Source organism: Taudactylus pleione, unplaced genomic scaffold (genome assembly GCF_031769625.1).
Source record: "Taudactylus pleione unplaced genomic scaffold, aTauple2 ptg000454l, whole genome shotgun sequence".
Classification (NCBI taxonomy): domain Eukaryota; kingdom Metazoa; phylum Chordata; class Amphibia; order Anura; family Myobatrachidae; genus Taudactylus; species Taudactylus pleione.
In genome coordinates this window covers 16,799,468-16,821,938 of record NW_028284856.1, presented here as the reverse complement: position 1 = coordinate 16,821,938, position 22,471 = coordinate 16,799,468, and the positions used below count along the sequence as shown (strand labels likewise).

Here is a 22,471-nt window from a genome sequence, read left to right as displayed (position 1 = left end):
AAGATGTAGGAACATCTCAAGGATGATCAGTGGAAACAGGATGCACATGAGGTCAATTTTGAGGCTGTGAATACTTATGTACATGTGATTTCTTTGTTTTTTTTAAAATAAATTTGGAAAAATCTAAAAATAAACTTTTTACACGTTGTCATTATGGGGTAATGTGTGTAGAATTTTGAGGACAAAAATTAATTTATTCCATTTTGGAATAAGTCTATGACATAACAAAATGTGGAAAAAGTGAAGCGATGTGAATACTTTCCGGATGCATTGTATAGCTATTTATTTTAAGTCCATTTAGTGGCCAGTTTTATTTCAGAATTATAGAATAAAAACATTGGTTTAGGACATTTCCACAAGGATATGGTAAATAATATTCTGCATTAGGCAGAATAAATCAGAAAAGAATACAAATCTAAGAAGGTCTGTGTAGTACAGCATAGATAATTAAATAGAAGCCCTCTGTGAGGTCAATTTTTGGTCAGCATTTGTTACAGTCTGTCTCCATACATTTCTGTACAAGTCTGGAAACACACACATTTATTTACATACAGAATGCAGTCCATGGAAAAGTGTCTCTGCTGGTAAGTTTACTGTCATTTAAAAGACCGCTATCTGAATAACTATTTAAACTGTGTAGTTAAAATAATTATAAAATAATTATTCTGATTATATATAACATCGTTTGTTTGTATGTATGTTCGCAATAAACTCGAGAGCTATAGAACAGATTTTGATCGGGTTTTCACTGAATTGTCCCTGAAGATCCTCATTTGGTGACCGGCAGCGCACTGAGTACTGGTTAGCTGGAGGAGTCTGAAACCGCGTGTTAATGTAACCAGTTGTGGAGAGACAAAGATGGCCCAAGAGATGTTTATGTCCCGCAAGCGGAGGATCCGACATGCCGCTGTTAGTCTCTGAGAGTCAGAGTCTGAGAGTTAGAGTCTGAGACTATGAGAGTCACCGCCGAGGCCCGGAGCCCACTCCCTGTCACACCAAGTGCCCCATACGGTACCAGCTGTGTGGTGTGCTGGAGAAGTTTGCGTGGTGGGTCTGCGCTGCCTGGCTCCAGTGTTCTGTGCCCGAGGAGGCGGAGGAGGGGCCACTGTTTGGGTCTGTCTGCCTGTCTGTTTCCCCACGCCATGCAGGATCTGAGCCCCCTATCAGCCTCTTCCATCTGGAAGATTACAGACTGCTGCTGGGGTTGCCCCCACCTGTGTGCGCCGTCCTTCCCTCTCTCCCACTGAGCATGAGTCCCTGGGGCTGCCACCGCTACTGATTCTCCATCTGCTGGTTGGGGGGAGAGCCACTCTGAGTGGTATGCAGTCGGGAAGCCGGCGGACCTAATCCCGACAGCCGGCTTCCCGGCTGCTTAATCCCGGCGAGGGTTAAATGACAGGCGTCTAAATCTAGACGCCTGTCATTTTACAGACACCGGGAGTCCGGCGGTAAATTATACCGATTCCCTCTGAGCATCGGGAACGCTGCCGCCTCTGGTATCTACCTACCCAGCATTTCCAGGGTGACTTCTGTATCCGAAACTTACCCGGGAAACTTTGCTGGGAACATCAGACCATGTACAGAGGAGCACACACACAGACAGCGATCGGGAGCGCCCGGGGTGCTGTCTCCTTGTCATTGAATAAAATTAGTAATCACTCGGCAACAATGGGTAGGCACTGCTAGTTAGCATATAGTATTTAATAATGGTAGAAGTTTTTAACCTTTTTCATTCAGAAAATAGATATGCACATTGCAATCCATCATGTGAAACTCCTCTGTGTTGCTAAATACCAGATTTTTTATTTACTGTTTGTTAATAAATTACCCTGAAAACTGGTAACAATGATTCATAGGGATCACCTAGGTATGGAGCGGTTCCTGCAATAACCAGTTTTGATTAATATGATGTCTGAGAAAACAAAGTGACTATATTTTTCCCATGCAATGGAGGATTCAGCAGCTGGCACCAATGCAGAGTGACTGTATCTTAGATTTGTCCCCATCATGGAGCTCATGTAATATTACAAATAAGAATGATTGAAATTGCTGTGTGCAGATGTGCAAAGCTTTTCAGAGAATTGCCTACACAGACTCATAGCTGTAACTAAAGTACTTAGGGCCTGATTCTGAGATTTATGCTAATGCAGTGTCAACTGCGATCTCTTAGCGAAAATATCTATTATCTTCCAAAGCCTCTCCAAGCACAGGGATGCCCACTGCTGCCTTCTTATATCTGTCCCATGACGGAACATCGATGCAGATCTGGCAGCCATGCAGCTTCTGAGTAATGTCTGACCTGTCCCCAACACTGCGTCTCTCCTGACATGCTGAGAGCTCTCATGCTGCGAAGGAGAATATATGCACGTCCATGAAATGGAGTTTAAATGGTTCCGGCATGCCTGCGTTTGCCTAGCCACCTGCACGTTATACTCTTTAATGCTAAATTTAAAAAAATAAAAAAAATAATGTTTTTTTTTTCTTAATTACAATTAAATTACTTACAATTAATAATGATACAATTGATTACATAAATATTGACTACGCACCCCATTCTTTTTAAAATGTGATCTAAGGGCCTGATTCAGAGATTTATGCAATGCCGATATGTACACAGATCAAGCAAATTGGGTATGCGTGAAAGCAGTACTGCACACGCACAGCAATTGTTTCTTGAATATGCTCTAACAGTATTTTCACTTGCAAAGTGAGTTACTAGTAGTCAGCATTTGGAGGAGGTAAGGTGGGGTGACTAGGCAAACGCAGGCATGGATTAGCATACTATCGTAATGAGGCTACGTGCATATTCGTAATGAATCTGGCCTTAATTAGTACCTTATTCAATTTGAATTAACCTTCTGGACTCAAGCCTGGATATCCTTACAATCTGTACTGTAATGGTGGTATTTGGGAAGCTGCTACTATCTTTTCATAGTGCATCACTTTCACCAGTACTATCCTTGGTGCAAGAGATCCATCTGAAATCAGACAAATTTCTGTATACACCCAACTCTGTATCACCCGTAATTCCATCTACACGCCCCCAACACGCACTTGCTATGCTTAGCCTATGTTTGAACACCCTGTTACCACCCAGTTATAACCCTCCAGCCACAAGATGCAACTGAGTCCGTACAACTCATCATCACCAGTAGATGCGTGCGCAGTATAAAAACATGCAAGATCTATCTGCAAAATGGACAAGTTGCATCAGTCCTGTAATGATTATTATTATTCCTACACATTTTAAGTATTTCATTCAAGACAAAATAAAATGCATTATAATTTTCAAGTGTAAATTTTATTTTAAAACCTATATGTACTGTAGAGTCCTGCATGTTACTGTTTTGCGAACTGATTCCAACTCAAGAAACACAAAGTATTGTTTGGTGAAGATTAGATATAAAATACACACATTTTCAATAAATTAACACTTTTCGCTGCATTTCTTTTATGTGCCAGGAAGTATAAGCATTAATGATATTGTCTGAAAATGTACAGGCTTCTGAAAATGAAAAAAACAAAACAAAAAACAATGTATAATTTGTGTGGGCATGAAAAAGCTTCAGCAGCAAAGGTGTTAAGTGGTTGAGTGCTTGGGTATGTATAATGTCATTACATAAAAAAAAAAAAAATAATAAAAAAAAAATATATATATATATATATATATATATATTGTGACACAGTTAGGTTAGGGGGTCCCTCTCCTGGGTAGAGGACTCCTTCCTGTCACACACACACAGCAGCAGGGAAGCAGCACACCAGTCTGGATGCAAGTACAAGCTGGTCGGCGTCAGTCTTTATTGTACAATGTCAGAAACAAACATAAAGAAAACATAAACATAAATCCTAGCCCTGTCGGGGCACTAACTTCACAGGTAGTTCCCTCACTACCAGAACCTGGCAGGGCCTAATGCCCTCACCAGCAACAAAAGCACAGCACAATACTTACAGTTAGGTTTCCAAGTGTCTCTGAGCAAACTCCCTGTCTGCTCTCCCAGGTGAGACAATCAGCCCTAAACAAACTAGGCTTATATTGGCCACTCTCAGGTGGAAAACTAACAAGCCTGTTACCAGGCTGCGAGAACCAAAACCTGGAGTGGCCGTGGGTGGAGCCCTCCCTCTCCTCTCACCCACAACCCCCAGGTCCCAAACCGGCTTTTCAAAAAGCCGAAACTCAAGCCTGCTACACTGCAGACTTTCTCCTGGGGGTTTAAAACATATAAGACAGGAATCTGGGACAAATGTACCTGCCACAGACCACTTTACCAATGATCCTATCACATATCCCCCCCCTTTGTTTCGACCTGTGGGTCGGAACAACTGAAGCCCCCAAACAATGAACGCTTGACAACGCGTCAGCATTGGCCAGCTGGCTTCCTGGCCTGTGTTCCACTGAAAATTTAAAAGTTTGTAACGCCAAGAACCATCTCGTAATTCTCGCATTACTGTCCTTATTTTCGGCCATCCACTTCAAAGGGGCATGGTCAGTGATCAATTTGAACTTTCTTCCAACCAAGTAGTACCTGAGAGCCAATAATGCCCACTTTATGGCCAACGCCTCCTTCTCCACTGTGGCATAGTTTCTCTCATGTACATTCAACTTTCTACTTAGATAGAAAATAGGGTGTTCCTCACCCTCCTTGTTCTGGGACAGGAACGCTCCTATACCCACTTCTGATGCATCGGTTTGTACTATGAATTCCCTTTCAAAATTAGGAATCATCAGGACTGGTTGGGAACACAACGCTACTTTCAACTCCTGAAAAGCTTTCTCTGCCTCAGGACTCCATTCTACCATAACTTTTTGTTTGCCTTTGGTCAGGTCAGTCAGTGGGACTGCCATGGTGGCAAAGTTGGGTATAAACCTCCTGTAGTACCCCGTAATTCCCAAGAAGGCTCTCACCTGCTTCTTATTCAGAGGCCGTGGCCAGTTTTGTATGGCATCAACTTTATTGAGCTGAGGCTTTATCAGGCCTCTGCCAATGGTGTATCCCAGATATTTTACTTCCTCCATGCCTAGACAACACTTTTTTGGGTTGGCTGTCAAACCTGCCTTACAGATGGAGTCCAAAACTGCTTGTACCCTGGGTAAGTGAGACTGCCATTCAGGACTATGAATGACCACGTCATCCAGATAAGCAGGCACATACCGTCTATGGGGCCTTAGAATCCTGTCCATCATTCTTTGGAAGGTAGCAGGTGCCCCATGTAGCCCGAAGGGCAACATCTTGTACTGAAACAAGCCCTCTGGCGCTGAAAAAGCTGTCTTTTGTTTGGCGCTCTCGGTTAACGGTACTTGCCAATACCCTTTGGTTAGGTCAAGAGTGGTTAAATACCTTGCCGTCCCTAGTCTCTCAATCAACTCATCCACTCTTGGCATCGGTTAGGCATCGAATTTTGAAACACTGTTCAACTTTCGGAAGTCATTGCAGAAACGCACACTCCCGTCGGGCTTTGGAATCAACACAATGGGACTTGACCATTCACTATGTGATTCTTCAATAACCCCTAACTCTAGCATATTTTTAATTTCTTTCGACACCGATTCTCTTTGTGCTTCTGGCAACCTATAGGGCTTTAGATTAACTTTAACCCCTGGGTCAGTGATGATGTCATGTTTAATGACCGAGGTTTTCCCGGGTACGTCAGAGAACAGCACCCTATTTCTGATCAGAAACTCCTTGACCTCTTGTTGTTGAATTGCCGACAGGGTTTTTGCCACTGTCACTTCGGGAACTAAGGGCCCTGGATTTACTGGAGGGGCTCGGACGGCCGACAGTGCCGTTCTATCTTTCCAGGGCTTTAACAGATTTATATGGTATATCTGTTCCGGCTTTCTTTTCCCCGGCTGGTAAACTTTGTAATTGACCTGCCCCACTCTTTCTAAGATTTCAAAGGGCCCTTGCCATTTAGCCAAAAGTTTATTTTCCACAGTGGGAACCAATACTAACACTCTGTCCCCAGGAGCAAAGCTGCGTAACTGAGCATTGCGGTTGTATACCCTCTGCTGTGCCTGTTCCAGGTGCTCTCTCACTATCGGCACTACCGCAGCAATTCTCTCCTGCATTTGAGAAACATACTCAATCACGGTTTTGTAAGGACTAGACTGCCCCTCCCATGTCTCTTTGGCAATGTGTAGTAACCCCCTTGGGTGTCTCCCATACAACAAGTCGAAGGGTGAAAACCCGGTGGAGGACTGGGGAACTTCTCTTATGGCCAACAATAAATACGGCAATAAGTAATCCCAATCCCTACCATCCTTGTCGACCACTTTCCTAAGCATGTGTTTTAACTTCTTGTTAAACCTCTCGACCAGCCCATCGGTTTGGGGGTGATAAACCGAAGTTCTTAACTGTTCAATTTTGAACAGGCGACATAACTCTTTCATGACTTTTGACATAAACGGTGTACCCTGGTCAGTTAGTATCTCCTTGGGTATACCCAGCCTGCTAAAGACTTGAGCTAGCTCTCTGGCAATGGTCTTGGTTGACGTATTGCGCAACGGGATCGCTTCCGGGTACCTGGTAGCATAATCCATTATGACCAGAATATACTGGTGACCCCTGGCAGACTTCATTAAGGGTCCAACCAAATCCATCGCTATTCTTTCAAACGGCACCTCTATAATAGGCAATGGAACTAGTGGACCCTTAAAATGTGGCCTGGGAGCATGATACTGACACTCAGGGCAGGATGCGCAAAAGTCAGACACCTCTTTATGAAGCCCGGGCCAAAAAAACCTCTGCATTATTCGCTCAGTGGTTTTCTCTACCCCTAGATGGCCTGCCGTTATATGACCATGGGCCAGATCCAACACTGTTCTTCTGTAGGCTTTGGGGACTATTAGTTGTTCCACAATATCTTCCCCCTTCTTAGTCACCTGATATAACAAATCCTGACACATTGTCATGTGGGGATAGGACAAAGGACTATCAGGGTCTACGGGTTTACCATCAACTACTTTTACATTTTCCCTGGCTTTTACCAAAGTAGGGTCATTCAACTGCTCCACGGCAAAGACCTCTCTTCTGACCTCTAAATCAGGCAGACGATCACCTGGCCCAACAACACTTCCCACCTCAATGGGAGGCACATCAGTTGGCGGGCCACCGTCACGTTCCGCATTCTCTAGTTCGCCAACCATAGTAGAAAAAGGGAATAACTCTGACTCAGAAGAAACTCCCTCCTCCACTACATCGACAACCTTCTCAAATGGATCGGGGTTGTTCACCTCTGGAACAAAACGGCTTTCCCACAACTTCCAGAAGTGAGCAAAGTCTCTCCCCAATATTGCATCGTACACCAGACCATGCACCAAACCCACAGAAACTATAGCAGAGCCACATGGTGTCTCGATGTTCACCTCGGCCATAACATAATATCGAGTATCCCCATGTATGCAGGTCACACCAACAGTTTTCCCTGTATGCCTCAAGGGGTTCACCAGCTCAGCTTTCGTAAGTGTCACCAAGCTACCAGAGTCTAACAGTGCCTCTACTCGGTTGCCATCTACAGTGAGTACACACATGTGCTTATCAGTCTCAGCCTGCCGGTCAGCCATACAGGCTGTCTGTGCAAAGAAAGACCCCCTGCGGTAGACATGAGCAGTATCACATTGCATAGGTTCAGTTGTAAGTGAACAATTAGCGGCAATATGGCCGAAGCCACCTCTCCACCAGCTCGACCAACTGGTCCGCGGACTTAGGGTCTGCATGGCTCACCCACTTGCGCAGAGTCACAGGTAATGATCGCAGGTACCGGTCCATCATGACCCTTTCCACAATCTGTGGTCCCGTCAGCGTCTCGGGCTGTAGCCATTTTGAGGACAGATGGACGAGGTCATGCATCTGTGAACGTGGAGGCTTGTCCCTATGGAACTCCCAGCGGTGGACCCGTTGGGCACGAACAAAGGTGGTGACTCCCAAGCGAGTTAGGATCTCCTGTTTTAGTTTTTTATAGTCCTTGGCATCAGCCAGGCATAAGTCGAAATAGGCTTTTTGTGGCTCCCCAGACAAAAAAGGTGCCACCAGAATTGCCCACTGCTCCTGGGGCAAACTCTCCCTTTCGGCCGTTCTTTCAAATGCGGCGAGATAGGCCTCCACATCATCGGCCGAAGTCATCTTTTGTAGGAAGTGACTGGCTCGTACGGAGTGAGTGGTGGTGGGAGGACCAGTATTAACATCTCTGGGCCGGGCTACCAGGTGCTGTACCACCTCTCTTATGGCCTGGCTGTTTTCTGCTAAGGCCTGGCGGGTTTCCTCAATGGCGACCTGTTGAAGTCTGTTAGTCTCCTGCTGAGCTCTGGTAGATTCCTGCTGAGCTCTGGTAGATTCCTGCTGAGCTGCTGTAGCTTGGAGCAAGGCCTTAATCATGTGCTCCATTTTGTCCTGGGGTGTAGGTTGGAAGCTGAACCTTGCCTCTCTGAGCATTGGCTGACGCCTCCTCTATGGGACTCCAAGGACACAGTGTTATTTCCACACTCACAAATTGGGTGTCTGTCCCTTTAATTTTTAAACGGAAAGTTTTCCTCTTGCTGCAACTTCAGTGTGTGTGGTTGCCCGCATTCTCCACCATATTGTGACACAGTTAGGTTAGGAGGTCCCTCTCCTGGGTAGAGGACTCCTTCCTGTCACACACACACAGCAGCAGGGAAGCTCCACACCAGTCTGGATGCAAGTACAAGCTGGTCGGCGCCAGTCTTTATTGTACAATGTCAGAAACAAACATAAAGAAAACATTAACATAAATCCTAGCCCTGTCGGGGCACTAACTTCACAGGTAGTTCCCTCACTACCAGAACCTGGCAGGGCCTAATGCCCTCACCAGCAACAAAAGCACAGCACAACACTTACAGTTAGGTTTCCAAGTGTCTCTGAGCAAACTCCCTGTCTGCTCTCCCAGGTGAGACAATCAGCCCTAAACAAACTAGGCTTATATTGGCCACTCTCAGGTGGAAAACTAATAAGCCTGTTACCAGGCTGCGAGAACCAAAACCTGGAGTGGCCGTGGGTGGAGCCCTCCCTCTCCTCTAACCCACAACCCCCAGGTCCCAAACCGGCTTTTCAAAAAGCCGAAACTCAAGCCTGCTACACTGCAGACTTTCTCCTGGGGGTTTAAAACACATAAGAGAGGAATCTGGGACAAATGTACCTGCCACAGACCACTTTACCAATGATCCTATCACAATATATATATATATATATATATATATTTCTTTTGCTATTATATATATTTTGTATGCACATCTCATGCTAAACATCCAGCTGTATGTGTGTGGAATGGCAGTTGTAGTTAATAATTGAGTCATCATGTTGATCATTATTATAATAAGCATATATAGTGACCTGTACAATACATGTGATGCTGGTGATGATGTCATAAAGCCAATAATCTATGTTCTGGAATTCCATTAATACTCATTACTGTTCTATGTCATGGAGCCTTCGACATTAGACTGCTCTACTTAAAGAAAAGTATAGTGCATCTTGGAGAGGTCCCTTGCTTGCAAGATCACTTGATCTTCTTAAGAAGATGCGGATTGCTGGATGAGTTGGAGTAATGGATATTTTATGGAGATCAGACTAATAATTTGGACCCCGCAGAAGGCATGAGATGTTGGTATCACAGTAAGCAGGGTGGGACACCCCCCCATGTACCCTCTGCTTGTCCTTGTCAGTTTGGGAAAAAGGACTTTCAGGCAAAGGAATGCTGTAGGTCACCCTTGGGTTTATGTGTACTACACACCATGCAACTATGGTATGTGCCAGTGATTGAAGGTTTATTACATTTGTGTTTGTGGAATGTGTTAAATCTTATTTTGCATGACTTGGACAAGCCGCTAGGGCTGAATATACCGTTGTGATAAAATATTTTTGTCCTGCTACAGTAGTTCCTCTTTGAAGCCAGTTTTTCTATGACAAATCTGCTTTGATCATTTCTGCTAACTCATCTCTAGTGGAAGGACTATATAGCGATATGCAGAATGTTGTTGGGACATGAAAAACGGTACAAAAAAGGTTGTTTTGCCCATAGTAACTAACCAACTGTCATTTTTGTAAACTACTTTAGATAGTGAAACTAAGGGGTAAATTTACTAAGAATCGAGTTTGGGAGAGTTTGCAAACTCTGGAGAGTTTGGGCATTTTTTTCCACTCTCACATTTACTAATGTCAAACTCGGGAGAGAGATCTCCTTTGCTACGGGAAAATACTGGTGAGTTAGCAAACTCTCTTCAAGTCACCATCGGCAAAACTCGAGAACCTTTTCACTGGTGAAGATAGGATTCGGGAATTTACCAAGCAGAGAGTTTCTAAACTCTCATGAGATGGGAAAGCTCTCCTGTAAAAACTTGTGAAATAAATACACCTGCCTGTGACCTACGAGTTTGGCAGAAACATACATAGATCACTGTGATCCATATATGCTTCTGCCTGTAAATTGTGAAAAAAAGGTTAAACATTTAAAAAAAAAATATATTACATAAGGTCCCCCTCCTAAAGCCTAACCAGCCCCGGACTTGCCAGCCAGTCCTGGTTTCTAAAATTACGGGGAACAAAATGTGTAGGGTTCCACCGTAATTTAGAAACCAACACCAGGCTGCAGGGCCAGTCCTGGTTTTAAATATAGGGGGGAAAAAATGCATAGGGTACGCCCTATTTTTAAAACCAGCACCGGACCCAAAACATCCAGGCTGTAATGCCACAGCCGCGGAGGCCCTTTCACCGGGGCTCCGGGGCCAAAGCATTATCAGCCCAAGCCGCTCAGGGGAAGCCGGGATCTCAGGGGAAGTGAAGACCCCCCCCCAAGAAGGGCCCTCCCCCCGAATTCCCAGGCTTGGACTGAAGCCCAGGGCTCTTCCCCGCACCCCTGAAGCATTGGGTACGGGGGTAATAAAATGAAAAATATAAAGAAACTATTGTATTTTACAGTGGGACTACAGGTGCCAGCATGTCTGCTCTTTGGCACTTGTGGAACTACAAGTGCTAGCAGATGGGCGGCACCTGTACCCCCACTGTAAAATAAATAAAGACAAAACACACACACTGTGACAATTAAAAGTTTATTGCATACACCTACCCACTCACACATACTTACCTATACCAGCCGATCTGTCCACTCGTCCCATGCAGAATCCATAATAACTGGCCCTGCAAAAAAGAATCTATACTCACCTTCATCCTGGCGCTGGTCTCCGCAGAATCCCCGGGACTTGGCAAAAAAACCAAAACGACTTACCCAAGCCACGGACCCACTATCTGTATGTGTGTTGCCACACATACAGATAGCTCGCGAATGCCAGCTGACGGGACTGCACGGGGTTTGCACAGCTGACGGGACTGCATGGGGTTTTGCGGCCGCTAACTGTAGAGCGCCCGCTGATTGGCTCCGGTTACTGACAGTTCCCACGTGGGAACTCTCAGCGAAACTCACTTCTTGGTAAATTCGAGAGTTTCAAATCTCCCGAATTTCGGTGTAGCTAATCGAGTTTAAAAAAAAAGCAAACTCTCCCAGACTCGATTCTTAGTAAATTTACCCCTAAACATCCAGTTGTTATGGACCACACCAGTGTTTTTCTTTACGTTGGGTTTCTGAGGGTTATAGATAGCAGAATAAAACCATTCACCATATTACTTAGAAAATAGCATGTGCTTACTAATGATATTGTATGTCAATTACATCAGTGTTTGTGCCAGATGCCTTTTTATAGATGGACTTGTCTGGGGTAGTTGCACATGTTGGGCTGTCTAAAAAATGTGATCAAATATGAATACAATATCTGATGTAAAACCAGCAAGCAGCACATGTGCAAACTGTAATGTGAGGTGTTTTACTCTTCAGTAGGCTTTTGCATCTGAGTATTAATTTACAGACCTTCACACATCAGCAAATAGCAAAAGTTTCTTAGCAATTACCATTGCTAAATGGGGTGAGCAGCGGCCATTAGTAATTAATCTTTAGCCTTTAAATAAACCGTCTTCTGAGCTGATGACACTCATGAATGCAACTTCAAAGGTGATAAAAGGTACAGCAGCGCTTTTTTGATTGATTTATGTGGGGTTGGTTCTTGCTCTGCCTCAATTTGTTAGTACTTATTTCTGTTTTATAAAAAAAAATAAAAAATACATGTTATCTCTTGTTGCTACTTGCTATATGGTAGTAAAGGGTTAGCAATCGGATATATGAAGAATAGTTATTATATAGAATGATATATTGGGTAGTAGAGGTTAGGCGCTGTTATTAAGTACATGTTCCTTGTTGGCCAAGGTTGTGTCACGGTGATGTCAGTTACAGTGTACCTTGTTGTCTCCCCAGACTTAGGACGCAGTGCCAATGTTTACACAGTTGAGCGATTATCAATGATCTGCGCATGTGCCCGAGTGACACTTCGTATGCGTCAAGTTTCATTAATTGTGTTTCTTGCAATGACTGACAGGCAGGTAATGTTTGTGGATGGCAACTGATGGGGGGTCGCAACCGTATTTGGGGCGTGTTTCTGCCTGCGACTGTGATCCTGTACTCAGTAAAAATGGCACTGGTGTCTCAGTTCCCGCTGCCATCCTGAGCGACCATAGGGTGACTCAGAAGTCTGATAATCAACTGATCTGCGACCGATGCTGCACACAGTCGTTTGGATTTGCAAAGCAGCCAGTGGACGACTCTGTATAAATCCCAGCGGCTGCAACATTTGCACTTTTTCGCATAGCCGCTGCGTGCAAATTCGCAGCAGCAGTGGCATTGTGTCCATCTCTGAATCAGGCCCTAAAATGAGCTGGCTGACACATGAAGCCGCATCTGACAGCGGAGTGCAGCAGAGTATAATTAATGCCTATGCAAATACCAATTTCATTTGTTGTTATGCTTATAACTTGTGACAAAAATACAGTTTGTTCTTATTTTTCTTTTCTAGTGATGCTGGACCAAGCAACAAACCTATAGAGGCCTCGCATGACATGGGCAGCACTGAAATCCTTGAAAAAGGAAGCACTGAAAACCTCAGCAATGGGACCAATAGTAACGTACAAGCAGCCAAGCGCTTAGCCAAGCGCCTCTACCAGCTGGATGGATTTAAACGCTCTGATGTTGCAAAGCACTTAGGAAAAAAGTATGTATTATACGAGAGAAACTATATGTAATAGTGTATGGCATAAGACAATATTCTTTAGTGGCAATGTACAAATATTATCATTATTATTATTATTGTTATTATACTACTACTACTACTACTACTACTACTACTACTAATAATAATAATCTTTATTTAAAAGGCGCCAAGTGGTCCACAGCACCATACAGACGGTACAATTGTGATTGATTGAACTATTGGCTGTTATCATGAATTACACTCAGACGTTACAGTATGTAACATCTAGGAGCATCTAGAGCAGGGATGGGGAACCTCAGGCCTGGGGGCTGTATAAGGCCCATGGAATCATTTGGTCTGACCCTCTAAGCTACTTTCTGCTAGCCTCATCTGGCTAGCAGGGTTCCTAGAATGGCACACTGCAGCCAGAATCTATGCAGCAATACTGCCTGGAGCATCCTTAGGACGCTTCAGTCGGTTACACTGCTGCCCTTACAGCTGTCCGGGCATTGCTGTAATCACCGGTGATTGTGACCCCACCCCTGTGTGACGTCACATGGAGGTGGCATGGCCTGCACCGGGTCCGCAAATAATGTTATATATATCAAAATGGCCCTCGGCAGAAACAATGTTCCCCGCCCCTGATCTAGAGGGTAAATTTACAAAAGAGAGAGTTTTTAGAAGTGAGTTTTAGAAGAGATGTTGCCTTTAGCAACCAATCAGATTCTAGCTATTGTCTTCTAAAAGGTGCTAGTTAAATGTTAAGTAGAATGTGATTGGTTGCTATGGGAAACATCTCTTCTAAAACTTACTTCTAAAAACTCTCACTTTAGTAAATTTACCCTTAGCACTCCTGATATGTTCCACACTCATTTTGGAATTGAGATAGCCTGTTGTATTTGCCTGATTGTAAAATCAGGCAGTATTTTCCCTGCATGCAAACAAATAGCATTTTCTCCCCTTGCATTGTAGCATGGTTTGTCTTGGTGCAATTTGCATACTGAATTTCCTCCTGACTAGTCACTTCCTTCTTGGCGGGGTAATTGATTAGTCTTGTCACACAGGCAATAAATTGTTCATCTTCAGATGACAAGACATTTACTTATGGTGTCTGAACTCTGCAGTTTTTGCATTACTATAATTTTGTTGACTCCTACATGGCTACTGATTCACTAAGCAATGTCAGTTTTCTCCGCTTTTCCAGTCTTTACTTACTTCCTTCTCGTCTTGGCTTGTAATTAGCTAATTAATGATAACACCAATCTTTTATTTCCATTCATCCCCTTTCTGTGCAGGTGAAGGCCATGTGACAGTTTATCTAAATACTTTATAACTTTCACACTTTGCCATACTGGGTTCTCCCTCTATTTTCCTTCCTGTCCAATGCCAGTGTGTTTTTTTGTTCACACATAAATGTAATTAATCAGTAGTAACATAAGGATACAGTAACAAAACAAAGAAAGGGAAGAGGGGCTCACTGAGGATGTTGTGGATTTTTTAATGCCTGTGCTGCTGCAGGTATAATTCCCACCTCCACGCTCAAAGTGGCACCAATGCAATAACAAAATATCATAGGATTTATTTAATAAAAACATAATACAAAATGTATTTTAGTTAACCATATATCTGACATATCTCTCTTTGTAGACAAATTTTTTAGGGAAGAAAGATAATCAGTTTCATCAGGTGCACTCACATCCTCAGAATGACATTTGCATATAAAAAACAATCTTTATTAGGTATGCCTTAAAAGGACCAATATCTTTTGGTCTATATGTATTAAGAGTACTCAAATCCTACTCTATTTATTATATGAAGGATATATTATAGTATAAGAATTTTATGCCCTTAAATAAGGTCATCTAGCAAAATATAATCTAAAAATCAAAAGAAATACAGAGTAATAAAGAAAGGAAATTTTATTAGTGAATAAATAATTCTTTATTCACTTATAAAATTTCCTTTCTTTATCACTCTGTATTTCTTTTGATTTTTAGATTATATTTCGCTAGATGACCTTGTTTAAGGGCATACAATTCTTATACCCCTTTTCCACCAAAATTCCGGGTCTGACCTGGAGTTGGAACAGAGGGTCGATGTTGGCCCAGTGCCCATGCGCACGGTGGAGCCGGCTCAATCGTGCGCATGCGCGAGACCCGTTTAGTGACGGGCAAGCCGTTGCTCCGGGTCTCGCTCCAAAGGGGGCGTGCTGTCGATGGTGAGTGACAGCACGCCCCCTTTGGTGGGCGTACCGGGGGCGTGGCTGCTCAGACGGAGGCGTTCCCATGGGAACGCCTACCATCTGAGGCCGGCCCCACTGACATCACAAGTGATGTCAGTGGTAGTGCTTTCGGCTCTGATAGAGCCAAAAGCACTCCAGGGCTTTGAGGCAACGAGACCCTACCACAAGGGTCTCATCGCAAGCCTGATGGTCGCGATGGTCTTGACCATCACGACCATCTTCCTGGCTGCTCGCTATAGCTGTGGGTGGTCACCCACAGCTATACGAGCGGCCAGGAGGCCGCTCTAAAAATTAAGAAGGACGGCCCTGATTCAGAGCAAGCGCTCTGTCAGAGCATCCAGCTCTGAATCAGGGCCAGAGTTCTTATGCGGATATTCCCGAGTCGGCGCCGCTCACACCAGAGTCGGGTCTGCATAGACCCAGCTTTCCCAGCGTGAAAGTGGACGCTTGGAGATGACGTCATCTCCAAGCGCCACTGAAGCCGGACTAATCGGCTGGCTTGCAGCGCACTCCAGGTCTTCTCACAGCAGGGTTTCACAGGCTAAGCCCGTGTAAAACCCTGCTATTTACCTGGGTTGGATTGCCGGGTCACTCGACCCGGCGATCCAACCCTCACCCCTTTTACACCAGGGAGCTGCCCGGGTTAACCCTGCAATAACCCGGGTTTTAGCTTCGGTGTAAAAGGGGTATAATGCTGCATACACATGTAAAGATTTTCTGTCCAACCATCCAACTAGTTGATTGGGTGGAATAAAAATCTGGTAACGTATGGGAGTAACTGATGATCAGCAATTTGCTCCTAAATGCCAGAAATCAGATGAAAATGGTCGTCAGACAAGTTTGTTAAATCTTTGTTCTAAACAATTTGTTCAAACAATAGTTTTTTCTATTTTCCGACGTTTAGGAGCAAATTGCTTATCATCAGTTAAGGCCCCCATACATCAGCAATTGATTGCAGCAATTCTGCAATTTGCAATCGATTGTGTATAAAAATCTTTCCCTTTTTCAATCGATTGTGGCAATTCTGCAATCTGCAATCGATTGAAAAAGGGAAAGATTTTTATACACAATCGATTGCAAATTGCAGAATTGCTGCAATCTATTGCTGATGTATGGGGGCCTTTACTCCCATACATTACTAGATTTTCATTTCAACCAATCAACTAGTTGGTCCTTTTAAGGCATACCTGTTAAAGATTGCTTTTATATGCAAATGTCATTCTGAGGATGTGAGTGCACCTGATGAAACTGATTATCTTTGTTCCCTAAAATTTTTGTCTACATACTCTAATCGGTAGGTGGCACCATCACACAAATAAATATATAATCCTAAATATTGTAAATATGATATGTGGCATCCTCACTCTAGTATTTTCTACCTAATAATCTTGGTGCGGGAAAATTGATTCCTCCATACAATATCTCTCTTTGTTTCAGCTTTTCTGATGTCTCCTTTAATTGCCCTCTCTTCTTAACCTTTTATTTGTGGCTCCTCTTTTGTCAGCAGCACGGCCTGCACTGTAATACCACTTTTATACCTAAATTCCGGATCTGACCCGGAGGTTGCAACAGGGTTCCAAACCGGATCAGACCCGGGATTTAGCCGGCACCGACCCAGGATATTCTCAAGTCAGCGCCATTCACACTGGAGCCTGGTCTGCAGTGACCCGACTCTTCCGGCGTGGAAGCGGACGCTTGGAGATGACCTCATCTCCAAACTCCACTGAAGCCGGCCAATCAGCAGGCATGCGGCGCGCTCCACGACATCTTGACCCGGATCACGCCGTTTACACTGCAGGGTTTCACGGGTCATCCCCGTGTTAAACCCTGCAAGTTACCTGGGTTGGATTGCCGGGTCACTCCACCCGGGAATCTAACCCTGTCCCCTTTTACACGAAGGAGCTACTCGGGTCAAAGCCCAGGTTTTAGCTCTGGTGTAAAAGCAGTATTATTGTAGAACCTTTACAGACCGTGAATTCTCACAGGGGCACTATGTGATGTTGTAAATGCATGGCACTCCAAATTCACCAGCAGCTTGCTTCTTTACATACCTAGTGGCCATAATTAAAAGTTCCCCTACTCAGAGGTGTCTGTAGTTCTAACTTATAGATGAAATGCCACCAAATTTAGCAAGTATGCTATCAAGGCATGTGGAGATGGATGTGTCTTATTCAGTTTCTGGTGCAGAATAATGGTAGTCACATCGAATATCATAGTGAGTGAACTGTGATTGAGTTTGGAACTGTCGTAGCAATTTCCCTGGCACGTTAGTTCAGTTTCAGTTTTTACAAAAAAGAAAAATAAAAATTTTAAATTTAATGTTAGATTTCTCTTATCTTTTTTTCATGCATTTTACCTTGTACGGCACTGTATTTTACCCTATCAGCTGATTTTGGAACTATTTTTTTCTTCACAGAATCCTTCTCACCGTGCCTTGAATAATATTCAAACTTAATATGGTAGAATTCCACCTATTAGTTAGAGCTGCAGTCAGCTCTCAGTAGGGAAGCTTTAATTATGGCCATGTTGTATGTAACAAATCTGCATGCTCCCTCTGCCTGCAGCTGCAAGTCAAAGATAGAAGAAATAGTGCCACCATAGGTTTCTAATGCTGTCATGCTTCATGCCATCTCAGCTCTTCTACAGGAGCCTAAGTACAATCTCAGTACTTTGGTAACACATACTGAAATCCAAAGAATTGTTTTTCAGAATTCAGGAAACTGATACCATAGGTGTGATACAAAAGGATGACAATAAAAAAGGTCAACACCAAAATGTTGACAAGGAAAAAGTTAGACATGAAAAAGTTAGACAGTACAGAAGGTCGACAGGTACAAAAGGTCGACAAGTTCAAAAGGTTGACGTAGAACTGGTCGACACAGAAATTGTAGACACGTGTTTTGTTTTCTAACATTACTCTTCACCCTCCCTTAGTGCCTAACTGTCCCTCCTAGTGCCTAACCCTAACTGTCGGAGTAAGTGCCTAACCTAACCATCCTTTCTAGTGCATAACCCTAAACCTAACCCCAAAAATAAAAAAAAGTGTCAACCATTTCTGTGCCAACCATTTCCATGTCAACCATTTGAACACGTTGATCTGTTTGTACATGTCGACCGTTTGTACTGTCGACCTTTTGTCATGTCAACCTTCCATGTCGACCTTCTGGTGTCGACCAGAGCATTGTCAACTTTTTCATTGTCGACCTTTTGTATGGAACCTGCTAGCAACAAAAAACAAAGGATTCTATCAAATAGTGAAAAGCTTATTTTCCAGCTAAACAGTTTTACTGCTTTGTTTATCAAGGGGTTTAACCAGTTACCATCACTTAGCACCATACCCACAGACCACTGTAGGGATGGCATAATGAAGCAATTTATCCTGAGATGTGTTACTTATACTTGGCAATTGGGAACATCAAAGCCCGAGATGCTTCACTGGATCCCTGCAGAGTTATATATATATATATGAGTAGTAGAGATCAAAAAGGAAAGGTACCCTGTCCTCACATATAACCATGTTTTCATTCATTTGTAAGGTTATATTTTTAGATTCAGTGGCCTTAATGTGCACTTTTGCTTAGTTGCCCTGGACAGATCCTCCTAAATGTTTCTTGTATACTCACACACTCTTGTTAGAAGACCGCTCCTCATTAACAGACAACTGGATTAACAATAAACAGTGCTATAGAGGATTTGGCTGGAACAGTTTCTGAGACTCAGCTCAGTAATTTATAACTCGTCATATCTCAGTGAAGCACAAAAGCCTCTTTTCCCTCTGCTGTTGTGTCCCTGTGCTGGTATGCTTCTACCTCTACGCTACCACTGGTTTGTGAGGCAAGACGTTGGTTTTTGCAGCTAAGGACATGATTTCTGTATATGGAAGATTGATGCATTCCTTATGTATACTGATCTATAATCCTAGTGAGGTGCAATCATTTATATGTGCACCTCACATTTAAAGGAGCTGTAAAGACTGGAGATGTGGATAATTTAAGTATTTCCAATTTTGCATGCTATAACAGTAACACTCCAGTGATCCTTTAGATCTACACATAACAAAATGTAAATACAGACAGCCTCAATGTCCTCTTACTTTACATTGTTTATTAATACCTTGATAAGGATAAAATAAAGAGGATAGAATACATAGTTATTAAGCTGAACAAGCAGTCAAACTTCCAGTGCTGTTCTATTGCCACATGGGCATTAACCTAAGCTTGCACACAGTGCCAAAGTCTCTAAAGGTGGTGCTCTAATTTAAGGCCCCCATACATCAGCAATCAATCGGGGCAAATCTGTGTTTTGCAGATGATTAAGTAAAAAAATCTGCAATGTATGGTGTTAGCAATGTATGGTGTTAGCAATGTATGGTGTTAGCAATGTATGGTGTTAGCAATATATGGTGTTAGCAATTACCAGATTCTGACCAAAATGTGATTGGAATTGGTGAATCAGGTTGTCCAACATGTTGGATTTCACAGACCAATCTGGACTATAGATTGCTAGTGTATGGTAATAATCAGCTGATTTGCAGACCGTTACTAGTAAAATGATGGGCCTTTCCCGATTGGCAGATCTGTCTTTCCTGAAAATGATCTGCAAATCACTGAAAAATATCTGTGTGAGCGCAGATTAGTCGATTGGGGAATCTTTACATTGAGGAAAGAAAATCACAGAATCTGTGAATCGTTTTATTGTGATTGTTGATGTATGGGCCCCTTTACTCTGTACCCTTTACTGTGCCCTACAGCCCAAAATAACACCCCGGGCTAAATATACGAAGCAGCGGCTTTTGTAAACCACTGCCTCTTGGCGGATTGTGAAAATTTAAAACGACACCCGCAGTCAGTGTGAAGTACACACTATACAGATCGAGTGATGGTTGTTCGTACACACTGAACAATCATCATCTGTGCCTGCCTGCAGGTCCCGGCGACTAGGGGGCGTGTCCCGTCGGGCAGGGGGGTGTATCCCGCCGCCCTCCTCGCGCTGCTGCTGTGTGTGTACGGGCAGTCTGCTGACCGCCCGTACACACCTGCCGATGGACAGATATGTCTGCAGACATATCTGTCTATTGGCTGTGCAGCACAGCCAATGCAATACGTCGGTGAACGCCGACGTTCACCGACATATCGTGGGTACACACTGACCGACGGGCGGCAGATATATTGGCCGATCAATTGATTGGCCAATATATCTGTCAGTGTGTACCCAGCTTAAAGCACGCTGGGCTTTACACTGACTGAAGGTGGTGTTTAAAATTTTCACCTTCAACCCGCTGGGAAGCAGAGGGTTACAAAAGCCACCTCTTTGTAAAAATAAAGCCCCAAGTATTTGCAATGGTACACTTTGTTTAAATAGAGTTTTAAGACTTCAAGTATTTTCTCTAAACTCCTCTTTTTGGATACTAAGTTATTTTAAGCCTTAGAAGAATATGTTTGTAAAACTGTTCTCTGCCATTTAACTAAAGTCAACCTGGTACCATTACCACGTTTTCATGCTTCCTGCAAATTATCCATTATGATGTACAATATGTCTTATCTTTTGTACTGTTGTTGTATGCGTAGTAGGAACCTTGCTTATTGCAGCTCCATTCTTCATCGACCCATAATATAGATCATACTGAACAGAGCTACTCAAATACAGCAGGATATACGTAATTTGGCAGAATATGTTAGAATGCTTCATTTAACCTTTTGGCTGAGAACATTTTTAACATTTTGCCATCGCTAGGTTTGGGCCATATTGCTGTGAGTGCATCTCTTTATGCACTCGGGCTGGTTCAGAGCCGCACACAAAGTCGCTGTAGTTTCGGCCAGTGGTGGAAGCCAGTGATTATGTGTGTGCAAGCGGAAACCCATGCCACCCATTGATTTTCCACCGCAACCATCATCATTAGTATTTGCTCTTGCAACAGTCCTATCTATACTAGGGGCAAGATATATGTCAGATACAAGCTTCCCTTCCACACACTCAGAATCACATGGAGCTTTTGATGTACGTCCACGGCACTCCTATTACACTCCCACAAGTCGGGATGGTAACGTGTGGTTACTGCCCAGTTCCTGCCCCAAAACTCCCTATATCACAGAATGCATTTGAGTTCCATTTGACTCAGAATAGGATACACATCTTGGCATTAGCTGTATGCTAAAGCTCACAATTTGCATGCATTAAGAGAGATTTGTGTGACTCAGAAACAGCCCCTAGGGGTGTAGTTTAGAGTTGAACATAAAACTGCAACTTTTATATGTGTATGCAATATTCTGCAGCTGTATCCTAAGACTTTACTTTTAGCATGTAATTGCGTCCTTTAGGAAAATACGTACATCATCAATTCACATACATGCCCCAGACCTCTGGGTATAGATTAGTCCTCATTTATACCGACATTAAAATCCCAGGGTTTTGTACGTGAACGCACATCAACCCATGATTTTAGTTAGTGTAAATGAATCCACCTGGGTCCCTTGACCGGGGATCCAACTCGGGTAGCTTGCAGAGTTCGGCACTGGTCATTCCCGTGTCACCCTGCAGTGTAAACGTCCCAAGCCGGGTCACGATGATCCAGGTCGTGCCACGTGCTACCTGGTTGGCCAGGTTCAGTGGCGCTTGGGGATTACATAATCTCCAAGCGTCCACTGCAACGCCGGAAGAGCCAGGTCACTGCAAACCCGGCACCACAGTTGGAAAGGGGTCTGTCCTGGGTCTGATCCGGGTTGGAAACTTGTTCCAACCCCCGTGTCTGACCCGGGACTTTGATATAAAAGGGTATTACTGGTGTGACGCTCCGAGAGGAGTAGTGTACCAAATGTTTCTTTCAATTTTGCTTCTTAGTCACATTGCAGATGCAGCAAAAAGTCACTCACGGTGCACGAGAGATGCTGGGCTGTGACTTTAATCACACATGAATTGGTTTTACATGTGTACAAATTTGCAGATGAAACACAGTGGATCATGGTGTGAGAAAAAGATGCGGCCGCTCACATTGTACATAGATACAGACTACGTCGAACACAGATGTGCAAATGTAACACACCAAATTTATCAGTGTACACTAGCAATGTAGTTTTGTCGCTTGTATGTGTTGTAATTATGCGAATAAGATGCACATTTTGAGCGAAAAAGATGCTCGGCATGGCCGA

At 43.6% G+C, this 22,471-nt stretch overlaps 1 protein-coding gene across 4 annotated transcripts in view; it reads left to right on the top strand.

Annotated features, from left to right (window-relative positions):
- The window catches only part of PSD3 (pleckstrin and Sec7 domain containing 3), a 576,473-nt gene that overhangs the window by 276,841 nt on the left and 277,161 nt on the right, over nt 1-22,471 (top strand). For 2 of the 4 annotated variants that reach the window (XM_088448410.1, XM_088448411.1), the window contains exon 5: nt 12,911-13,105. In XM_088448410.1, the coding sequence (XP_088304536.1) occupies nt 12,911-13,105 (195 nt within the window). Of the gene's footprint in view, nt 1-12,910; nt 13,106-22,471 lie in introns of those variants that run through there. The other 2 variants (XM_088448414.1, XM_088448413.1) reach the window with 1 other exon arrangement.